At 36.3% G+C, this 24,735-nt stretch overlaps 1 protein-coding gene across 6 annotated transcripts in view; it reads left to right on the top strand.

Annotated features, from left to right (window-relative positions):
- The window catches only part of LOC128868261 (protein unzipped), a 195,266-nt gene extending 175,307 nt beyond the window's left edge, over window positions 1-19,959 (top strand). For all 6 annotated transcript variants that reach the window (XM_054110136.1, XM_054110134.1, XM_054110133.1 and 3 more), the window contains exons 5-7: window positions 13,550-14,471; window positions 16,990-17,339; window positions 17,502-19,959. In XM_054110136.1, coding sequence (XP_053966111.1) covers window positions 13,694-14,471; window positions 16,990-17,339; window positions 17,502-17,924 — 1,551 coding nt within the window. In that variant the 5' untranslated portion in view covers window positions 13,550-13,693 and the 3' untranslated portion in view covers window positions 17,925-19,959. The remainder of the gene's footprint in view (window positions 1-13,549; window positions 14,472-16,989; window positions 17,340-17,501) is intronic.
- The last annotated feature ends 4,776 nt before the right edge of the window (window positions 19,960-24,735 follow it).

Here is a 24,735-nt window from a genome sequence, read left to right as displayed (position 1 = left end):
CCTTTCACGGCACTCTTTATCACAAAATTTTTACCATTATAAACTTTGGCTTCCTTCTAACTCTATGTATCTTGAAATTTTATAGATAGTCAATAAAATATTTGGGAAGTAATTTCTGTATATACACTCAATTTATTTTCTTTCGCTAGTGGACTACGTTTCTGGTCTTTGAGACTCTGAATATTTTTAAAGTTCTTAAATTAAAATCTACTCCCTTTCGCACTAAATAAACTCATTGAAATCCGAGCCGACAAAACTTCAAAGTCAGAAATTAAAAAGAAAAAATAGAATAAAACCGTCAGAATGGCTCAACTTCAGCTGTTTTTTAGCAAGCAAACAAATAAAGAATGCAATTTGAAACCGCCGTAATGCTGTCAGTGCGATAATCGTGGCGCTTCAAATATCCAAGAAATATGCGAAGTTTCGCACGACAAACATCACTAAGGAAGTGCATAAATACATACATACTTATCTAAGTATGTACACTGAAAGGGGTTTTTAAATTATGAGAAAAGTACGAGTTTATTAAAATTTTTTTTTTAGAGATTTTCTAAGCGTGGTTAAATTTCAAGGGCTGATGATGAGTGTGAACCACACTTAAACGTCAACGACACCGTTGGACTTCTTTCTTTGGGGTTATTTGAAAGAAAAGGTGTACGTCGATAAGCCAGCAACAATTCAAGAGCTAAAGGATGAGATATTTTGGCACATTAACGGCATAGAACCTCAACTATGCCTCAGCGTCATCAAAAATTTGGACCATCGAATGGAGGTGTGCCGTCGAGGCCGTGGCGGCCATTTGGGCGATATTTTGTTCCATGGATAATTGAGCCATACCAATATTATCATAATAAAGAGAAATAAGAATAATTTTCTAAAACAATTGTATTTTATTCAAAATCAGCACCGGCCCTTGAAACTTAACCACCCTTTATAAGGTGGCGCATATGAAGCGTTGTGGTTGGACTAATGCGAAGTTATTTTTTTCTACCTAGTAATAATTTGAAAGAAGGTTTGCGTAATTATTAGTTTTTCGTTATATCATTTGATAAATAAGGCTCATGGTTAGCTTCATTCTGACGTTCTCTAACTGGTGCGTGTTTATTGAAATTTCTACTAACATTTTGTTTAGTTGTCTATTAAAGGCCAGTGCGATGGAAGAGTTGCTCGATGGAAGTGCAAGCTGTATTCAAGTGAAATTGGAAGTGAAAGAAAATTTGTTTCTAGAATTTCTCTTTGCTAATTGAACAACAACCTTAGACCAAATCTATTGCGGATGGTATCCAAGAAAGTTCACAATCTTTGTCGAGAGCTAAGTTACTCTAAGAATATTACGATTCTCTATGACTGCAAACTGTCTAGCAACTTTGAGTAGAATCGCGTGCTCGACCATGCAAAAGGTATTTATAAAGCAGAGTAACAATCGGACCAAAGGATTAGACATTTCACAGGACATATGGAAATCGTAATGAAATTCATTAGCAATTCTGTAGTTGAAATGCATGGTGTCTCTTACGCTTAAGGTGTATAGAAATTTCAAGATATATATTTTAGATTGGAGGCTTTGGGTCAAAGGTAGTACATACATTGATGCTGCCTCTGAAGCTTTGGTATGCAGATGGGTCGAAGTTTCTGGATAGGAGGATTAGCGCGGATGTTTTTCGGTCGAACTGTAAAAGATCGATACCCATGGGCAGTTATCTCACAATCCTTCAAGCCCATATCCATGGCATAGAAATGTTGCATTTTCCGCGCATTGCAGTCTCACATAATGTGATCTAAACTCATTGCGGAATACTCTGGGAAATAGTATCTGAAATAGGTTGTTGTTATTGTGGGAGTAGTTGAATATTTCCACTGAAATAATCCTAATTAGTGACCAGCACCGTTTTACTACCACTGTCTCGTGTGATGATGTCTTTGTTTTTTGTGTATGTGCTTCAGATCCATTTCGTGAGGTCCAAGTATAACAGCAAATCCTTTATCTCTATGTCTGAGATTTTCTTAATGTGCTGTAAGAACGGCTTACCGAAGGAACGGAGTCGTGCCCTAGCTAGCCCTGCACATTCACATAAGTAGTCGAGAAGACTTTCCTTCACCCCTTCCGCTTGACAGCTTCTGCAGATGGGATTGAAGAGGAGGTTGATTCTGGCTGCATGCTCCCCTACTTTCCAATGTCCTCTAAGGGGTGTAGTGATGCGTAAGATGTGTGACCGAGAACATCCTAACAGGTGATTCGTCCTTTGGATTTAGTATGACGGCTATGTGGTTTTTGTTGTAATACATGTAGTTAGTTGCTTCCATCTTCTTTCGGCTAAAACATGATAGTGTGAAGCAATGGAAGCTTTTATTGTGTTGAGTGGGGTGGAGACTGCCACCGCCTCTGCTATTTCTAGTGTCGAACCTTTTCTTGCTAGCTCATCCGCTATCTCATTACCCCGTATGTTCCTGTGACCGGGAACCCATATCAGAGTGATTTCAAACCAATGACTAAGCATTTCCAGTTCCCCACTACACTGTAAGACTAATTTGGATGAAATGTAGTTGGAGTCCAAGGCCTTTATAGCTGCTTGACTGTCTGAGAATATAGAAACTCTTCCACCAACTTCCTTGTAGAGTTTTAGGGATTTGCATGCTTCTCTGATCGCTAACTGTTCTGCCTGGAACACGCTGGCATAGTCAGGAAGACGAATTGACTGAGATAGGCTGAGAGGCTCCGAATGGAAGCCAGCTCCCACAGCAAAGTCCATCTTAGAACCGTCGGTATAGATTTCGATATCGTATCTTCCAATTACCTTCCCTTTGCTCCATTCGGCTCTTGGTGGAAATAGGTATCAGATGGATACTGGTTTTGTTTGGATACCTGTTTGAAATACCCTTAAAGCAATGGCTGGGACATGCAGGTTATGATGGTAATGAATATATGACGCTATATAAAAATTCCATGTACCAGAACCCCACTAGTGACTTATCAAAGTACACAGATCAGCGACTGAGAAGGACACAGAATTCAAACGGTACTGGGTGGAAAGTTCAGCTCTAAACTGAAGCTGTCAGTCGTGAGACGGAACTCAAAAAAGCATTCCATAACTTATTTCCAGCGTAGTTACCAAAATCTGTGTGTACTTTTCAAAATTTTTAGAAGATTCCTGGTTTTTGCTGAGACAATTCATTAAAAAAATCGTCTGTCTAAAATGGTAAATCTACGCCTGGTTAGAGCAGGATAATGACACAGAAGGTGTGACATCGTCTCTTCCTCATCTTGACAGCTTCTGTAGAAATCATGTGCTTGTATACCTGTCTTCAGAGCGTGTCTGTCTACTAGGCAGTGCCCCATTATAACTGAAATCAGTGTACTAAGACTGTGCTTATTTTGGCTTAGCAGAGATTCGGTGCGTTTAGCATTGAGAGTCGGCCACAATTGTCGGGCGATTCTACAGGTGGTTTCATTGCATCAATTTTCACTCGCTGCTCTTACAATTTCCTCAAAGATAAGTAGTTTACATCTTAGGAAGGGATTGCCTATGTCATTGTCCGTGTACTCATCAGTCAACTCGGTGCGAAGTCTCGCTAGTTCATCGGCTCTGCAGCTGTCTTCAATGTCAGTGTTATCTTCAGGTGAAATGAGTCATCCATATCTCGTTAAGAGATGTGCAACATTTCATGACTACGTTGGAGGTTGTCGACTGCTTTGTGAGGAATTGTATCGCCGTCTGGCTATCAGTGCAAATGCTGATATCCCTTCCAGGTATCGCCCCACACTGTACCAGTATCACGGCTTTCATTATTGCCATCAGTTCAACCTGAAAAGCACTGGAGTAACCGGGAAACCGAAAAATTGAAAAAGATTCCCAGATGTTCGGAATTTACAATGTACCTCCGCCCACCCCGCCCTCGAGCTTTGCGCCATCTGTGTATACATGGTTGGACCCGTTCTGTCTTACATAATCCCGTTCGCACTCTTCCTTTGAGGGTAGGAGAGTTGTGAACGTTGTAATGGCAAATGTAGGCGGGAGTGCATAGTTCACAGGTCTGCGAGGCTCCGAAATGCCTTGCCTAGCTGGGATTTACCGTGACCGGAGCCAGTTTGAAAACTAAGTATACACTTTTTTCAATTATTTTTTCATATCTTCATTTCATACCTATTCTCATTCGAATACCTTACAATTACGCTCTGTGTAACTTTAACTGGTTGACTGGCTGCCAGCCTGTTCACCGGCGCCGAAGTTCGTAAACAAACAAATTAACGACGCTCAGTCAGCAATGTTTACTATCAAGTTTTAGTCCTTTTTTAGTACCTACTCCCATTTCACTACATAACTATGCAACACTCACACATGTACATTTACATATATTTCCGCATTATATGGTACATAATTGAGTTTGCTCATTCAAACACTTACACACACATTTTGCATTCCAAAATGTCCACATCAGTACTTTTGTCTGTCATTGAATGAATATTTGGTTGAATTCCTCACTCAACATTCGAACAGAAGGATATGCAATTTGTGTTGCTGGTATGTTGCGAGTATGTCGACATGTTGTTTGCCTGACTGCTGTTGTTAGGTCGCATGTTGCATGTCGTACAAACATTTTGTACATTTTACACAAATTTGTAAAATTGTGTGTGTAGGTGGACAAGTATAAGACCTGTGTGTGTGTTTGTTGAGGGATACCGGACATGAAAACCAGCTGATAAACAAAGGCGCCGGCGTCTAATGAACACATCAAAATGCCTGCGCATGAAAGGGTGGACAATGTGGGCATATGTACCCTGCAGCCAAACCGACTAAATAGCGTTGGATTAACTCACGCTCAGCTAACTTTGTAGCCTGAGTAGTTCGTCTTTCATCGTTTTTCACCGTTAGCAACTGGTATTTTTAATATGTCTGTGCCCAACGAAATGCCAGTTGGCAGGCTGTGCAATAGCAATATACCAGTTAACGAACTAGTAAGCCTCTGTATCAGTTAATACCCGTTAATGAACTAGTCCATAATAGGTAAGAAAAACACTAGTCCCATTTCTGACGAAAATCACCACTTTAGGGTGAGTTGATAAACGAAAAAATAAAAATAAAAAACGAACATTTCAGAAACATTGTATTATAAATTTACGCTCGGTAAGGCCCATTTTGATGAGACACTCGAATTGGCGCGGGTGCTCATTTTACGCACATTCCACAAACGTAGATACAAATATTTAGTTGCTATGCGTGGGTACTGTGATAAGTTGAATTACTTTACGACTTAAAATAAACCAAAGATAATATTGAAAATTGAACGTTTTCAAAAATGCTCATAAATGAATAAATGCATGAAAGTGAGGTTTGCATTTCCTCTCGGTCTTTTATGACCGCTACTCATAACAGTACCTCAACCAAATCCAGTTCTCTTAATAAACCGAAGATGCAGCTGGTTTGGGCTGAGCGCAAGTGCCTTTCTTTTGGCCGAGTCCGGCAGATATATCTAATCCTTCTTCTCGCTATAGCATCACATTCGAGGAGAAGATATGTTGGCGCTTCCGTGGAATTATCGCACAGACAACAAGAGTCACTGGATCATATCCCAAGTCAATGCAGATGGTTGTGCAGTCTGCAGTGACCTGTGAGAATGTGCGCGCGTATTTTCAGTTCGTCCTTAGGACGGGTTATCATTTGCTTGAACCTTCTTTGATTGACTCCCCAAAAGGTAAGTAGGTGAAATGGTCAGTCTGGCACTCCTCAAGTAGCACTAAAACGCCGTTTTGATACCATTATGAGACCTCCATCAGGCAGATATCTACAGCCAGTCAGAGCTGTTCATATAATGGAGAAGATTGATGGGATTTAGGTTGCCGCACTGCCCCAGGCTGCCGAAGAAAGTCGCACCCAGTGATCTTAATCATCTAGCTCCCAGACCCGGACATTTACAGAGAAAGTGCTCAACAGTGCCCAGTAGGACTTTGCCTAGCGTAGCCCTATAATTCGATGCCAGCTTACGTGTGTCTTACGCTTAGCTCTTCGCTTCTCAGCTGCTCCTTGTTGGTGTTCAGCTAAATGAGAAGGAAGGGCTCGCTTCCTATTAATAACCAGATCACAGCCTCTCTAGCCAATGCATCCGATTTTTAATGTTTTAATGAAGCTGATAATAAATGAGGTCAGGCAATTTGAAGGTTACCGCACGCAACTCTCAAGCATCTCCATAATATGCTGTGTGGACGATGTTGTTTCAATGGCTAGCTCAGAGGGTGACCTTCCACGCCTATTACACAAATTTGTAGTAACTGCAAACATATTTAATATGGACGTATCAATCGAAAAAACGAAGAGCTTAGTAATATCAAAAAATCCAATTAGGTGCTAATTGGAAATAGATCGAACTCTGATTGAACAAGTGATGACGTTTAAATATGGCGGGGTGGGGATCTCCAGTGATCGCAGTGACACAAGGAAGTGCGAGAGAGGTGTGTTCAAGGGGGTAATGTATCAGTATACCTTAGATACATAATATGAAGGATTAAATACTTAACAATAGAAGGTAAATCTCGAATATACAAATCTGATGATGATGAGACCCATTCTGACGTCTGGTGCAGGGGTACGAGCTGAAAATGTAAAAACAAAACAAATGCCACGCACTACAGAAATGCAAATTTTACAATCCATAGGAGAAAAAACTCGTCTAGATTGCGTAGGAAATGCAGCACAAAGGGAGGAAACGAAAGTTACTGGCATTGGTAAACTTGTAAGGATTAGAAGGCTTGGAAGGCCATATGATAAGCTTAGTCGGTGATCGAATAATAAGGATTGCTAGAGATTTTAAAAGGTTAGGGGTAGTCAGAATTTTCAAAAAATTGTATTTTTGTTTTTGCATTTTCTTAAAGTAATACATATATCTTAAAAATATTTTGTGAACATTTGAAGTGAATCCAACAAATACTTTTCGAGCTATTCAACAATTAACAAAGAGCGCTCGGGCGCTCCGGAGCGTTCGCAAAACCTTAAATGCGTTTTTCTCAAAACTATGTTTTTTGAACTGGTGATCATTGTAACTTAAAAACCGCTTGGGAGATTACTTTAAATTAAATTTATACTGCTTTTAAAAAACATAAAAAACTCGTGCCTGATCGAAGGATTTTTTCCAAAAATTTCGATTTTTTTTTAACAATTCATTGTCGGGTTTTTCTCGAAAATCTAAACAACATTGACTTGAAATTGTTAATATAAAAAAAAGCTTTGATCAGGCACAAGACTAATTTCTCTTGTCCGATTGATTTTAGATGAATCTCGAAGGTCTTGTGACGATCACCGCAAGGGATTTCTGGAGAAACGGGCTCCACACAAACAGCGATAACTTTTACAATTCTTAATTTTTTTTTTTAATTTTGTCAAAGTCAAGTAAAAAAACGGCGTACTAACGCTATGTTCTTATTTTTGTTAAATAAAGCAATTTAATAGCAAAAAAAAAAATGAAAATCATCTTTTTTTCGGGCACCGGAAGACCTTATTTTATTGTAGTGGAACTGTGATTTTAATGAATTTTATGTTTATTCCTGTAATGAAATATAATTTATTTTGCGTGAAGCAAAACAGGCAAGAGGTCTATAATAAAAGGTAAAGAAGAAGGAGAAGAAATTATTCGACTTAATTAAATTTTACTTTTAAAAATTAAATATTTCCAAAATTTTATTTGTTCTGACACCGAATAAAATTATTTATTTGTGTTGTTAAGGCCGGCGGGCCAATTAGATGTCCTAAATTCAGTAGTTTTCGCGAAGCGTTGTAGGATGAGAAAAAAAACAATTAGCCAAATGAAGTTTTGGGGATAGTTTAATATATATTTGAACTAAAAAAAAAATTTGTACAATCTCCAACAATATATTGTAAGCCGAGTTATCAATAGATTCCCAGAGCGCCTGTATCCAACTTCTGTACAAGATACAACTTGCAATTTTCATCTGAAAACAAAAAAAAAAAAGATTATTAATTTTGATGTAATTATCTTCTATGTGAACTAGAAAACATCCAAAAACTTTTTTAAGCGACTTTTTTACCCAGTTGAAGAGTTTTTTTTTCCTTGAAAAACCACTTTTTTTCTACCTTCCCCAAAAAATCGAATTTTACGTGTTTCCACTGAATTTAGGACATCTAATTGGCCCGCCGGCCTTAAGGAACATGCAGCCATAAGAAAAACATTATTTTTTTTATTTAGCAACCTAGAGCCCATAAGAATAACATAATAGAAAAATATTTTTTTCGCATATACCTCTAACTGACCATTTTTCAACTAGTACACAACTGGGCCCACTACAACTAGTTCGATTTCTGCCATCAAATACCACTTCATGAACTGGAGCAACTGCTGCGCTCTTTCGCTTTTCACTGCAGGGTACATAGAAACACGAGAACTGTGAGCTTCTGCGTGTATTGCCGTTATTCTGGGTGGTGTGCAGTTGTATCGCGCCTTCCGGCTTTTAACATTAACTTGGATGAAGACATGACGAAACAGGCATATGCGAATGTAACTGAGCATACACCTATACATATGTATGTACAAGCAAACCAGCAGCTCGCATCTTCAGCGCCCAAGCGTCACCTCTTGGCGACACATTGTTCTGCCTTGCAGACATATCAAATTATTTTGATGCCAACACTCACTTTTATGCCACATACTTTCTCTGCTTTACAAATGTCTGTATCGCAGTAAGTCAATTTATTAATGAAGTTTATTAAGCACTTTGGTGCTTTAATAAATGGCTTGCCATCGTATGACAAACAATAGCGTACGCGCATATTTGAATGGCACAGGTGGACACCATTAAAAGTGTAATTTTATACCGCAATATACGTATGCATGTATATATGTATGTAAGCGTATATGTATGTGTGCTTGCATGTGTGCTAGTGTGTGGCGTAACACTTTCCTGGGGATTTGTCTGACATTGGCGCAATTAATGATCAATGGTTGTTGCTTGATTGATCAACGCACCGCAGTCAATGGCATTAATCCGTACAATGTGGCACCTGTCTGACCATAGAAATTTCATATACCACACACATACACACTTTCAATGAATGCACTTGCGTACATACATACATATCCGTATTTATGGCTTTGGTTATAATAAATGGATAGAGGTCTACAACGAAACATTGTTGCATGAAAATAGCTTCACAAGCACTTAGTTCTATTGCTTGTGGGCTTATAAATAGTAGTTGTGTTGACAAAGTGTTCATTCCTTTATTTCCTTCAAGCACGCAAGCAGACTGATGGGTATATATGTATACATACACACGAATATATGTATGTGCGTGTGTGCTGGCTTACTTGCGTTATAAAATTTATCGCTCCCACACTACGAAACTGTCAATAATAAAAATAAACTCTGCCATATACATATTCACCTACTCGTACTACGACTACGCTCGGTGGCGTAAAAGTACGAGTAGTAATGGAAATTACTATACACCTACATTCCGATTTCGTATGGTTTCACTTTACTCTGTACTATTCATTCTTTCGATCCTTTTGTGCTGTTTGTTGCCTTTACTAGCAGTAATTTGTCGCCAACTTGCTATGGCTTGCTTTGTATCTCCTTGCAATGGTATAAGTGCACCATACATATGTACTATATACATACACACATACTTTATACATACATACACACTATATACATACACTCAAACATACTATATACCTACTTGCATCCTTCTACTCCACACTTCAATGCAACACTTCACACAATTGCGTTTTCTGCAGATTTTCCTACGAAAGAGTGAAGTGCTTTCGTTGCGTTTGCACAGATAATAATCTGTGAATATTCACAATGCATCTCGTTCAATTGACAAAAGCTTTTCCTTTGCCCAAATTTTGTTAGCAGTTTTTTGAGAAAAATGTTTTCTATTGTGTAGGTGCACAATTTTTTGGTCGCACAATTTTGATGGGAAGATAAACTCAATAGGCATAAAATTATTGGGCAACAAAAGCTTTGATATTCGCCGAAAAGATATATAGCATTGCATGCTGTTTAAAGATTACTGGGAATTGAGCCTTTGAAAATCCAGTTTAAAATTGCAAATATTTACTTAGCAACTCTTTACTGGCCCTTACCTAACTTAGGCTATTACTCGTACTACCCTATTACTTAGTGGAGAAGCTGCTTTATTAGTTCTTAAATCAGCTCTTGCAACCATTCAATCATAATACTTAAAATTTACAGAAGAGTTTTCAAAATTCAAAAATCAAAAAAGTTCGAGCTGTAAATGAAAAATATTGGCAGAGCGTTTGACAGAGAAAATTCGTTGAATGAGTCCAAATTTGTGGAAGAAAACTCATCAATATTGAATTTCAATTCACAAGGTTGTCATTGGCAGAGCGTTTGACAGAGCAAATTCGTTGAATGAGTCCAGAATTGTAAAAGAAAACTAATGAATAATCCATCACATTAAAAGTGCATCTCACAAGTGTGTCAGTGTGCACGAATTTCTGTTCAAAAACTCAAATACTTGGCATTGAAAAAATTTCCTATTTACCTGTAATACCTCCAACAGCCTTTTCCACCTTCTAAAACTTAAATTAGCACTTCGAAGTATTCATTTTCAATCGATACCAGACATAACTAGAATGAGAATTCACAGCGAGAACTGCATTGGACGAAGAGATCGGTCAAACACTCAGCAGACAAGTATGCCACCTTGATCAAAAAGTACCCGGAATATATTCTGAAAATTCAAAATACAAGTTTAGTCCTTCTCATCTTTAAAGTGCTCCCCTTCAACAGTAACGCATTTATGCCAGCGTTTGATCCAGCTCTCGAAACATTTCTGGAACTCTATTTTCGGTAAAGCCATCAGAGCGCCGCCTTCGATTTTTCCATTACTTCCTTTCGGCTGTTGAAACGCGAACCCCGTAGTGTTTTTTTGACTCGGTCGAACAGAAAAAATCGCAGACAGTCATATCAGTTGGATTCAATGGCTGTTGGATGATATTCGTTTCATTCCTGGATAAAAATTTCCCGATAATGATGTCACTGTGCGACGGTGCGTTATCATATTGCAAACTCCACGAGTTGTTTTCCCCCAAATCCCTTCTGTTTCGGCGATTTGCTTCACGTAAACGTCTCATAATGCGCAAATAATAGTCCTTTTTAAGAGTCTGACCTTCTGCCGAAATATCCTTGTGCAAAATATCGTTGGGATGCATGAAAGCCGTGATCAGCGCTTTCTTTTGTGACTAAAAGGACGTAGTTCTTTTGGTTAATGCCTCACTCGTCCTTGAGTATATCGAGAAACTGAATTTGTTAGGGAGGCACAATAGCATTTGGATAATAATAACTGGAAACGAAGTAGTGGACGCATAAGCAAGTAAGACTGTGGCCTTGTTACTAATAGGATCCGAGCGCTTCCTTGCTGTGAAACAATGCACCATCAAGTAGAAGCTAAGGCAAAGAGAGTTTAACTGGCATCAAGTAATGAGGCTACTTTAGGCGAAATCCTAATGAGGTGATATAATCAAGGGAGGTTTAGGCAACTCATAACCGTCCCTGAGATGGAAGACCATTGAAGATTACGCACCCATCTGCACAGGATTGGGATATAGTCCACTGATTCGTGTTGCTTCTGCGACGAGTCTCTGTCAGCTGCTTCTCTTTGAGTTCAGCGCTATACAGAGAAAAGGCATATGAGCTCAACTCAACCCAGCTCTAGCTTAAGTTTAAGGGAACTGGTTTTGGGTGAGGTACTGTGATGAGTGAAGGTGAGAAGTGCAAACCTCAAATAAAAACTAGCAATCTAAAAAATATATTTTGACGACATCATTTAAAAGTCCACTATGAGCACCACTTCTACAGGTAAAATCCAGCAAGCAGTCGATTTGTGAATCTCTAATTTTTGTTGTTGTAGTTATCGATGGTGAAGGTTGTTCAGCAACACTTTCAGTTTCATGAAATTTTTTCACCAAACTTTGAATTGTCGACTCCTTCGGACGACTATTTTGGCCAAACAAATTACGAATTTTGCCATATGTGGGTTTAAAAGTCGGCAATTTTCATAAAATTTTTTTATAATTTTAACGCGTTGTTCTATCGCGCAGAATTGTATATCTGTCTTTTTTTTATTTTTCTTGGGAAAACTAGCAAGTACAGCACTCAGACACAATTAAGTCCATTGTACTGCACTCGGATTCCCTTTTAAATTTCCCTTTTCCCGTTCTCTTTTTAATTTTCTTTAAATCTACCCGACCTCTGAAGAAATCTGAGTAGATCTTGTGGTGGCAAGGAGCCAAGGAGGTCGCTTCTTAACGCATCAGTGCCAAAGACCTCAAGCCTGATTCGAGCGAAGGCGGGGTAGACGCACTGAAAGTGGTCCGCGGTCTCATCCTCCTCTCCACATGCTGGGCAGAGTACACTGTCTGAGATGCCTACCTTTTCCATGTGCTTCAACCACAGAAAATGGCCCATCATCAGTCTCACCAGTTGTCTGCAGTCGCTTCTGTTTAATGACAGGAGGATTTGCGACGGTCGGACATGACAGGTTAGTCCATCTGCAGCTTCTCTCAGCCTGCCAATTGTGGGTTGAAGTAACCCATTTGCTAACTGTGGCTTTGATGGATGAAAAAGGGAGTGCAAGTACGGGCTCTGGGCCAAAGAAGTTGGCCTCATGCCTATCCTACCTAAAGAGTCAGAGGTCTCGTTACCCACGATACCCACGTGTTCCGGGACCCCTGTTAGCTTCAGGCTATTATGTGTACCGACATAGTTCAGCCTGAATTTACAGGACTCGACTACCCCTGATATGGTTGGGGCGCTCTCTAAGGCCATGATGGCAGCTTGGTTGTCACTACAGACACATATAGATCTGACTCTCCATCTGTTTTCCCCAACAAAGTTCATCGCTTATTGAACAGCATACACCTCCATTTTAAACACAGATGCATGCATTCCAAGAGCAAAGAGCAGTTTTGTTCCGCTGTATTCCACGTAGACCCCAGACACGGAGCCGTGCTCGGTCCTGGAGCCATGCGTAAAAATGCGAAAACAGTCACTTTTGGATGACTCTCTATATTGCGTTTAGCATTTCATGCAAATTTATTAAATCATGTGTGAAAAGTATGTCTTTGCTTTCAGATTCTTATTTTAATTGCTTAAACGTATCGATTTCTAACTTAATGACGTAAACTAAAATCAATTAAACTAAACTGATAAAAGCCCATTAACGCTAGCATAACCAAATCATTTCTATGGCTGTCGTTAAGTGACCACTTATAGCCATACAAACTTACATATGAACATACATTTAAAACAACAGGAAGTAGGGCATGCAAGGGAATATGGATGCGTATGTAAGTGCATAGAAAAGGCTGAAAATCTATTTTTACCACACCCACACATAATTTGTATGTATGCTATCAATACATAACGGTAGCAAATGTACAGATTTACTTAAATATATATACACACCCATAAGCAACTTTTAGTTAAGCGCCCCATCCTTTGTGCAACTAATAATCAACATTGTTTTTTCTCTCTCTCCTTCTTTCTCTCCTTCTACTTTTCTCATTCTTTTTGTAGCTTTCAACAATCAAGCAGTCAATCAAAAGCGTAGAATACAACCATAACAAAGTAAATTGAATTGCAGTGTCCATCCAACTTCCGCTCAACTAGAATCACCATTACTTGAGTACTCACTTGCAACGCACCAAAGGATACTTCAAAATGTTGGCAAACAGTAGGCGAAGCAACCAGATATCGAACCAGAAACATAAAATGCAACAACACCCTTCAACATCTTGCTATTATACACGCAATCCGTTACTAATAGCGGTCACATTTGGGTTGCTGCATTTGTTTGCACCGGCCAGTGCTTCCGTGCATCCGGTGCTCACATACACAAATGCCTCCACACAGCTGGGCCAATTGGTCACCTCCAGCACTTTAGTCTGGGAGACGTACGACCCCAAGGATCCGAAGCAACTGAAATTTGCAGTCGAAGGCGGTAAATACATTACCAACGACGAACACTATCCGATCTATGTGTGTCGTGTGGCCATCGAGGGCATCACCACAAGTGGCCATACGGAGAAGATACTACAATCGCATGTTTGCGTGGCGGCACACTATAAACATGGCAAATACGAGCAGTTCGATGTGTTGGTGAATAAGGGACACCTTGGCAAGATTATGTGGAAGCATTGGCGCAAATTCAATGCTGGCATCCCTATTGGTGCCATACGCATTGGTGAGGATGACTACATTGGACGGCACAAGGCACCGCCAATGGGTGAGAGCGGCACTGAGCATCGTGGTGCCGATTACAACTTGGGTCGTTTGGACCCTTTGGGTTTGGGCAAAATTAAGGTGATTGAGAATGGTACCGACAGAGAGTTTGATGAGGGTGAAGTGTTGGTGGAGACCGAACCGTTCCGTTATGAGCTGAGAGACATTAAGTTGGACAGTATACGTTTGGATATGCGCGAAAACATTACTGATTTGGGTAAGTGCAATGGAGGGGAGCGTGCTCAAGTGAGTTGCTGAAGTAATTTCGCTGTGTGGCAAGGAGATGTTGTTTAATTCTTTAAAAAAATACCATCTCTCGTTTTAATTCAATGAAAGGGAAGTCATAAAGAGCTTAGAGCAAATTTTGCTTAGTATGTCGTTTGTTATTTTATTATTTTTTCATGTTAGTTGTGCTCTTAATGTTAGTCGTGTGATCAAAGTAATAGTTCGTGAAGGGAATAAGTCGTTCTTCTAAGTAATGCAGGCTGCGGGTATGGGCCGATACATATTTAAAAATAAAGGTTTTCCAATAAGAGGTATTTAGAAATAAAGGTTTTCCAATAAGAGGTGTTAAGATCAATAATTTCGTTGTTTGTGTGGCACGTAGCGCCGCCTTGTTGAAAATAAACGTTGTCCAGATCAATACCATCCAATACCGGCCATACAAAATCGTTAATCATCTCTCGATAGTGCAATCCATTTACTGTTACTGTAGCTCCAGCTTCATTTTCGAAAAAGTAAGGTCCAATGACTCCGTCGGGCCATAAAACGCACCAAACAGTCACACGATGAGGATAGAGAGGCTTTTCAACAATAACTCTTGGATGTTCTGAGCCCCAGATCCGACAATTTTGCTTGTTGACGAAGACACCGAGGTGCCCATTTCCGCCCATCACTCAAGACGATTTTTCGATGGAGTTCCGGATAATTTTCATGCATTTCAATGACCCAATCAGCAAAGACACGACGTTGTTGATGATCGGCCGGCTTGAGTTCTTGTGCTAACTGGACTTTATAAGCCTTAAGACCCAAATCTTTGTTGGTGGTGTAATGACAATTGTGGAATGCCTAATTCCAAAGAACGACGAGGAATGGACAAACCTGGGTTTTCTTCAACACTTTCGGCTACAACAGAATATTTTCGGCTGTTCGTGAGCGACGCGCACGGATTTTATTCTTCACATCACTAGCTTGTCGCAACAGCTCGATTTTTTTTTACCAATTTCTGTATTGTGGTCCGACAAGGACACGATGAACCAGAAATGTTCGAGTTTTACGAACCGTCTGTACCAAATTTTCACCATTTGAATGCGTTGTTGAAGCGTGTATCGTTCCATTTTTAATAATTAACTTGTCAAATATCAAAAAATAGCGCCTTCGAAAGTGACATCTACCGAAATAGTTGCCAAAAGGGATTGAAAGTCCAAATGAGAAACTACAAAGTTGATCGGAGCCTCAAACCGAATAAAATGCGAGAGTTAGTCATAATTAGAAAGCCTAATGAGTCTTCAATTAAAACAATTTGTTTTCTATAGAGAAGTGTTGCCATTCAGCCGCGCCACTTAGATCCTTAAGTTTGAGTTGACCGGTTGAGAGGTTGCAGAAGGTGGTGTATATCGGTGCACCGTACTCGGCTTCCAGCGACTTTGGCAGGATCAGTTTTCAGTTGACATAACTGCAGTCTCGTTTACATGTTTTTCTATAAATCACTTTTTTTAGCTATACTCCTTTCCGTTATTATCCACTGGCACTATATCCTTAGTTTACCTGCAAAATTTTATCTAGAATTTCGTCTTGTATTCTTACATTCCTGGGTAAAGGCAAATACATGGTGAGTTATTCGACATTGTGCTCGCAATTACTACTTTGAGGGTTAGCCACTTGACCAGAAATAATTGTTTAGCAAAGATTTGGGATATACAGGGTTTGATTGAAAAGTAATGAGCCTTCCCGTGCGGAGCGTCTGCCAAGCGATCAACCGAATCGGCTGGTGGGGGAAAATTATTGTTGGACCTTCCACTTCCACTAGAAACCGGTCCCAGTTCGCTGGCAACAGCGGTGCAGTCAACATCGCTCCGCGCGTGAAAGCTGTTTTAAAAGTGTGTTAGGATTTTGCAGTGGCGAAAATGCAGCGATCGTTGGAGCAACGTTACTCGATCAAATTTTGCGTAAAGCTAAACAAAACGAGTACCAAAACCATTGGGCTACTCAAGGAGGTTTACGGGGACCAATCTCTGTCCAGTGCCCAGGTAAAACGGTGGCACAAGTCGTTCAAGGAAGGCCGGGAGGACGTCGAAGACGAACAGCGATCTGGAAGGCCTTCGACGACGCAAACAGACGAAGATGTGAACCGGGTTTGTGAATTTGTACCTCCAGGAAGCACTGTAAACGCGGCATTTTACAAAGAAGTGATTCTTCGGCTGAAAAACCGTGTCGCCCGGGTTTGGCGCGACCTCGTGCAGTGGATGGACCGCTACCAGCGGTGTATTGACGCTCAAGGTCCTATTTTAAAGAATATTAGTTGTATAAGCCAAAAGGTTTAATAAAACTGCTTAAAAAAAATAAGGCTCATTACTTTTCAATCAAACCCTGTATGTAGTAAGACTTAAAGTTTTTTTAGGATTGTTTAGTTAAGGGAAGTGCAGGCAAAGCTTCAAAGGCAGCAGTTTCTCACAGATTTCTCAAATTGATGGTATCTCATTTCCCTTCTCTCTCTCTCTCTCTCTGAATTTTAGCATCCAGCGTGTTGGCTAATCGTGGTGATATGTACATCCTAGTAGAGTCAGTGATGACTTATGAATTCGATCATGTGCAGTACTGGGGCTCACACGAGGGAGTCGCGCGTGGATTACCCACAAAAGTCTACGAGAAAGATGCTGTTGTACCAGCCGAAATCAAATGGGGACTGAAATATGTAGAGAAACGCTCCGAAACGAAGTCCGTGCATACAAAACTCTGGCCTGGTACAGCTCTGAATGTGACACTCAAGGGCAACTATGTGACGCTGGAAGCGCCCTACACCGCCAAACTGTATGCCTTCTATTATGGCATTGACGACAGCGTGTCACGAAAGATCACAGCGGAGGTTAGTTGACGCAAGCGGGAAAGGGTTGAGTTGAATATTGAAGCATGCATTTATGCATTACAAAATGATGTGAAAATCTTCAACTCAAACCGAGACCACTTCACTAAATGCAATTTGAAATATTTGAAAATAAATATATACCACTACTTTTCATGCTTTTAGGTGCGCAAGAGCTACTTGAAGGATGTCAAACTCCATTTCAGTCCCGTGTATTGGATTGAGAATGGCACCATTGTACCCACCACAACCACAACTTCAACCACATCCACTTCCACCACTACAAATCCAACCACCACTAGCCACGAACCGGTGCCCATGCACGAGCCGCCAGTGGTGCAATTGAAGGACGTTGGCGTAACGCATTCGGGTCCCGATTCTTTGGAGAAATCGTTGCACGACTCACCAAGCAGCAATGAAATTCCCAGTGATGTACCCGAGAATTTAGCTGCCGAACAACAGAAGCCATCGTTGGCTGGCATAGCGGCAACAGGTAGTGGGCAACAAATACAACAACAAAAGTACATGCTGATGACAACGCTGAGTGCGGTGACGCTATGGGGACTAATGACGCTGCGACGCATTTAGATTGGCATGGCTACACCTCCAATGAGTGTTTGTCGGTAGAAGGCAAAGTAGGCGAGAGAGTTGAGCAGCTGTGTGGTTGGATTGAGCAGCTTTCTGCGTGTGGTGTTGTAGGCTTAAGCGATTTAAATGAAATTTTGCATATGATTTGCAAGCGCGATGCGCCTGCAGTTGGCTAGAGCGTGTCCATTTTTTTTTTCAATAATTTTTTTAAGCTTCGTAAAGGAGTATTGTAATTTAAAAAACCCCTTTCTTCGAGTTTGTTTTTGTTTGTTAGCTATTTGTATTTTTTGAGCAAAAAAAAAATTGAAATCAAAAAAAAAAGTATGGGCAAAGAAAAAACAATAAGCATAAAGCAAATAGGAATACAATAAATAATGGAATTTTCTAAAAATTATAATGAATGATGATAATCAATAAGTAAAGAAAATGTGAAAAATCCCAACTGGTCTAAACGAGGGGTTAAACAAAATGTAACAAAAATTGTAATGGGCATAAATTGAATTAAGCGTAGAGTTTAGCGTTAGTGTTTAGTTGTTGTTGTACCTGTTTTAACCGTCTGCAAATTGTATAGCGCAAGTGAAGCAAAATGTGTACTCGTATTTCTAGATATGCAGGTGAAAAGTAAGTGAAAAGCAAAAGCAAAAGCAAAGCAAGCCAACAGAATATGAAATGCAAATAAAACTGAAATAAAGAAACAATAGTTAAAAAAATACATAAAAATAAAAATAAGAACAAATGCAAAGATGCTAATAACAGCAATTTTTGAATTTTGAAAATGCTTTTGAAGACGGTTTGGATAGGCTAAATACATATACAAAAGTATATATAATGTATACAGATGTATGTATGTATGCAAAACAAAGCAGTTGAGGGCAAACGAGAATTGGCTGCTGAAGCAAGTGAATAGTGTTTGTATTTATTTACGAAATTAGCGCTAAGTTACATTATTGTATATTATATTTAGTAGTAATAAATAAAGCAAATACAAAAACCAACTAAATAAAACTAAAAAATACGTATAATTACCACTTTGAGTTAAGCGAGAACAAAAAACAAAAATTTACAAAAATTTGTTCGAAAGATTTGCTTTATAAGAAGAATTTTCTAATTACAAACTGAGTTGCAACATTCCTGCATTTTCTAAAAGTATGCTATTTTTCAGTTTTTAACGTTGCCAATAAAATTTCTGTAAAAAAAATGCAAAACAGGTTTAATTTGCTAGTGGTTATAGATTATTTTTATTGTTTTTAAATTCGCTGCTAAGGGGAAAATCCTTGATTTTCATAAAAAGTGTTAATCTGCCTTCACTCCCTTCCAAAGCTGAGGCGCGTTTTACACTCAAGTGAAGTGAAGTTTTTACGCCGCGTAATGCTGTTCTGCTGACTTCCTTCAGTAGGTAGTAAAAAAAAAACAAAGCGGTGCGTTAATACATTCGACAGTTAGATTGCTTGCAACTAGCAGTGTAATCTAGATTTGTAAACGTCAAAGAATTGCCACTGCAGCAGCGAGTTTTGTGCTGTTCGAACTACTGCAATCACTTGAAATACTGCTTTCTTTTTTGAGAATATGAGGTTCTGAACTTGCGCTGATTTGATACATTCCACACGATATTTTAATTTTTAATTTTTTTTCGTTTCTCTTGATTGCTGCTTTGACGAGTAAAGGGCCTCTGCAAGGCTCCTCCAACGTACGCGGTTAGATGCTGTCGTCTTAGCATTATCCCAGTTGTGTTTATGGAGGTTAAGTCATTTAGGACGAATCTTTTCCAGCTGTTCTTTGGTCTGCCGCGGCTTCTGCTTCCCAAGGATTCCAATCTATGGCCATTTTTGTGATTCCACACCGTATTATGATATTCCTTATTATATTTTTTTAATTCGCAAAAATTCAGTTCTAGCTAATTGTTCCTATTCGAGGTGTATTTGCGCTGAACTTAGTGATGCGGGATTTAAAACATTTGTTAACAAATGGAAACTCTAATTTTTTTACTTTTCTATTAATAATTTTTATATAACATTTTTCTATTCAAGTATTTCGTATGCAGATATTTTTTTATTAACTTCGTATTTTAATTAAATATTTTTAGATAAATTTTTTAAAAAATTTTAAAGAAAAATAAAAATAATAATATTTAGTTTTAATAAAAAGTTAATAAATATTGTTAGAAAAGACTTTTATTTAAAAATTTGTAACTTAATGTTGCAGCCCGAAGCAAGTTTTTTATTCAACTTGTTCAATAAAAATTTGGTATTAAAATTATTTTTTTTTAAATTTTTTTAATACATTTTTATGATTAAACGATTTTAATCAAATATTAATTATTAATTTTTTAACAGTTTTATTAGACAAAAAGATATTAAATTTTTATAATTAAACAATTTTTATTTAAATTTACTTAATCATTTTTATTTAAAAATAATTAATAATTTTTATCAGATAATACATTTTTTTTAATGTTATTTTTTATAAAAATTTTGTACGAAATTTTTTTTAGACAACTTTTTATAATTAAACATTGTTTATTAAATTTTGCTTACCAAATTTTTCTTAAAAATAATAATTAACAATGTTTTTAATATTATTTTTTGGTTGTTATAAATATAAACAAAAATAATTTTAAAGCAAATTTCAAATTAAAATCATGTTTAAAATAAATTACTACTTTTATCAGATTTTAATAATTTTTTTTAGAAGTTTATATTAATATTTTAAAAAAAATTTTTTTTATCAAAATTTTTTATTAGATTTCTCTTATTACATTTCTATAATGAAATATACAATATTTTATTTAAATTTGCTTAATAATTTTTCTTTAAATATAATTAATAACTTTTTTATTATTTGTTTTTGTTTGTTATTTAAATAAAATATTTTTAAATAAAGGTTTAAACTAAATTCTTATTTAAAATAAATTTCTAATTTTTATCAGATTTTAATCGGTTTTTTTAATTTTATATTAATATTTTTTACAAACATTTATTTTATCAAAATTTTCTTCTTCTCTTATTACATTTTTATAATTAAGTAATTTTTATTTAAATTTACTTACTATTTTTCATTAAAAAATAATTATTAATTTTTTATGATTATGTTTTTGGTTGTTATTTAAGTACAATAATTTTAATTAAAAAATTAAATTAAATTTTAAATAAAAATAATTTTTATCAGATATTAAATTTTTTTTTAATAATATAATATTATTTAATATTATTTTTTATAAAAATTTTGTACGAAAAATTTTTTAGACTAACTTTTTATAATTAAACATTGTTTATTAAATTTTTCTTAATAATTTTTTTAAAATAATTAATAATTTTTTTATTATTATGTTTTGGTTGTTATTTCAATAAAATAATTTAAAATACTACAATACTTTTTGTCAGATTTTGATCATATTTATTATAATTTTATTTTTTATTTTTTACTAAAATTTTTTTTATCAAAATTTTTTATTGGACTTGTCTTATTACATTTTTGTTATTAAATATTTTTTATTTAAAATTCCTTACTATTTTTTATTCAAAAATATATAATATTTTTTTTATTGTTTTTCTGTTTGCTATTAATATAAAATAATTCTAAATAAAAAAACTAAATTTTCATTTTAAATAATTAACAATCTTTATCAAGTTTTAATAATTTTTTATTCCGTTTTTTTTATTAAAATTTTGTATTAACATTTTTTACTAAAATTGTTTTAATAAAACTGTTTTGTTACACTTCTCCTAACCTTCTGTTGGGCACCCAGGTCAGGCCAGGTAGGCTCCTAAAATTTAATTTTCTACCGATTTATGGATAAACAAGTCCCGACCCGAGGGTCACCAGGAGGTTTCAAAAAATGTGTCCAACGGAGGGTTAATACCTTTTTGGGATTAAATATTTTTCATTTACATTTTCTGAATAATAATAATAAATAAAAATTATTAAGTAAGTTTAAATAAAATATATTAATTTTTTTATTAAAATGTTTTGGTTAATATTTAAATTAAATAATTTTAAATACAATTTTTAGTTGGAATTCTTTGATATAAGTTAAGCTTTAAATAAAAAATCTACTTCATTTAAATAGCAGTTAAAAAAATTATAAAAAGTGTAACTAATATCTGATAAAAATTATTAAGTAATTTTAAACAAAATCTGTTTAAATAAAAAGAAATTATTTAAAAAACATTTTAACAAAAAAATGTTGAATTAAAAACTTTGTTCGGGCTAAAGTTCATACATATTTTAATTTATTTTAAAAGTTTAAAGCTTTAATTAATATTGTTTATAATTTTTCTTGCAAACAAATCTTCTTTTATTGAAGGAAATTCGAATTGAAATATTAAAAGAAAAAACACTTCGTCTCTGGCACCAACTAAAATCCACAAAGTTATTGCGATTTCGCTTTAGATTCATTATATTTAGCAGCAGTTTAAATACTAAAGAGGAGATAAACTTGCTCCTATTCGCACATTTTATGAGCAATGGACTCAAAACTTGCAGCTGATTTACGTTCCAAGTGCTAACATAACGATTGACGAGCAGGTTATTCCGTTCCGAGGTAGATGTCCTAAATACTTTTCTGATAAACTGTTAATTTTTATTAAAAACATTTTTGAATTTTTTTAGCAGAGCAGGCGACTATTTCTGCAAAGGTTTTTGATTCTAGATTGTCACACATTTCCGGCAAACCAGCGATATGCAGATGAATTCAATTGAAAAAGCGTCAAACTGAAGAGAGGTTCAATTTATGTTCTCTTTTTCTTGCGTAATACATTTTTATTACAAGTTGCTTCAAATTATTTAATTTTTCCTTGAAATAGTACTAAATGCCACTTTCCAAAATGAAGCAAAAGTAGTTAATATTTTGCCTATCACGGCGTCACTGCTCCTGCAGCGAAGTGAAGAGGTTAGATAGAAGATTCTAAACGATGTTTCATAAATTTTTGTTGCATTTCGGTTGACCTTTTCTTCTTATACAAAATTGTATACGAGTTGGATTCTTAAAGACAGCTATTTTGCTTCATACGAGCGTGACTACCATTCGGTAGGTCGGGCATGGAACACTGAATGACAGAAAAAAGTTTGTCACTCTTTGGTAAGCCATGACACACCATCGCGTATGTCCTTGCCATGAATTAGCTTCTTGGAAAAAACCATCTATTTGTCTAACAAGAACAAAACGTAGCCCACAGATTAGAGGAGAAGCTCGACCAAACACCCAAAAAAAAGGGCGTAAGCGTCATTTATAATTAAAAATGAAATCAGAAGCTGAAAATCTTTTTTCTTAGAAATATCATGACAAAATTCCGGTTTATCCTCTTTTCTTAAAAAAAAAAAATCGCACCATTAAGTATGCTTGGCAAAAGTATGAAGAAGTGGTACTAAGAAAGCAATTCACTCTTTGCTATAAATTAGTGTATATTATATGCTTCCTCTTTATAATATTTTTGTTGCATGTTGCCTTTCCGCGAATAAAATATCGCGAAAATAGGTGGCATTGTTTTGAAAACATTCCAAACGTTTTTGCGTGATTTTTCGTGCTTTGTGAAAAACGTGGTAAAACATACTTGTAGACATAATTTTTTGTGCAATTAAGTTTTAGTCCAAAGTGAGCAATCGTGTACATTTTTTTCTTTCTTATATTTTTGTTAATGAAAACGAAACGATATTTCGACACTTTACTTGGCGCCACTGCAATATTACTCTCACTTTCACTCCCATTTCAATCTGCATGATTTGGTATTCCAACATTCTTGTCTAGTTTCCAACCCATAATTGGGCATGAATGCAGTTTACCCTCGAACAATTGAACATAACTGCATACTTTTATAGAACTCAATTTAATCGAATTCCAAATATTTATAATTTTCATGTTGGCGCCTAAATAAAGAGAAATGAAAAACTAAAGATAATAAATAATAACTAAGAATGCTAATATTTCGAAACTACAGAGTAAGCCAATAACTAATTCAAGTATATGCATACAAATAAATCAATACTTTTATATATATTATGTAATATTATCACCTCAAAAAATCACAGAATGTTTGTAAATTATATAATTTTAGTATTCTAATTTAATGATAATACAAATATGTTTACAAAAATAATAATTCTTGTGGTTTTATTTTAGCCTCCTTTTACATAATTTCCTATTCAATTGGAGTACGAAGATTCTTCTAAATTAATTAAGAAAATAGTCAGAAAAATTTTGTAAATAGATGAAAAACAATTTTTTTTCCAAAATTGATAAAAAATAGTAAAAAAAATAATAAAAAAAATTTTAAATGAAAGGAAAAACTTTGGTCCATAATTAATTAAAAAATGGTGAAAAAATATAAGTAATAAAAACAATTTCAAATAAAAAAAAGAGGTTGTCTGTAAAGTCGGTTTACTGACGTTAGTTTAACGTGACAACGTCATAAGAAAATAATAAGAAATTTTAATTTTATTTGTTTGATAGATATTTTGTATGGATATAGAAAAGGAGGTAAAAAATTTACACAAACGTGAAAAATGACGAAACATTAATCAAATTCATGAAAGTTATCTTCAATTTCGATTGTGCATCAGTCAACAACACTAAAAAACAACATCATCGATTTGAGTTTTTCAAGACACATTACACTCGAAACACTCCCTTTCATTTCCTACGTTTCCTATCATCGTCCTGTTCTCAACAGAGAAATGGCTCATTACCATGCACACAGGACGAAGGCATATGCAAATACAAATATGTGAATTTATATACATGTGCGCATATACACACATACATGCTCACTCAAGTAGGAGAGAGCCAGATGTCGAACGTTGCCGAACGCGGGGGCCG

Source organism: Anastrepha ludens, chromosome 6 (genome assembly GCF_028408465.1).
Source record: "Anastrepha ludens isolate Willacy chromosome 6, idAnaLude1.1, whole genome shotgun sequence".
Lineage (NCBI taxonomy): Eukaryota > Metazoa > Arthropoda > Insecta > Diptera > Tephritidae > Anastrepha > Anastrepha ludens.
The sequence above is the reverse complement of the archived record's forward strand: the minus strand, read 5'-3'. Positions and strand labels throughout refer to the sequence as shown.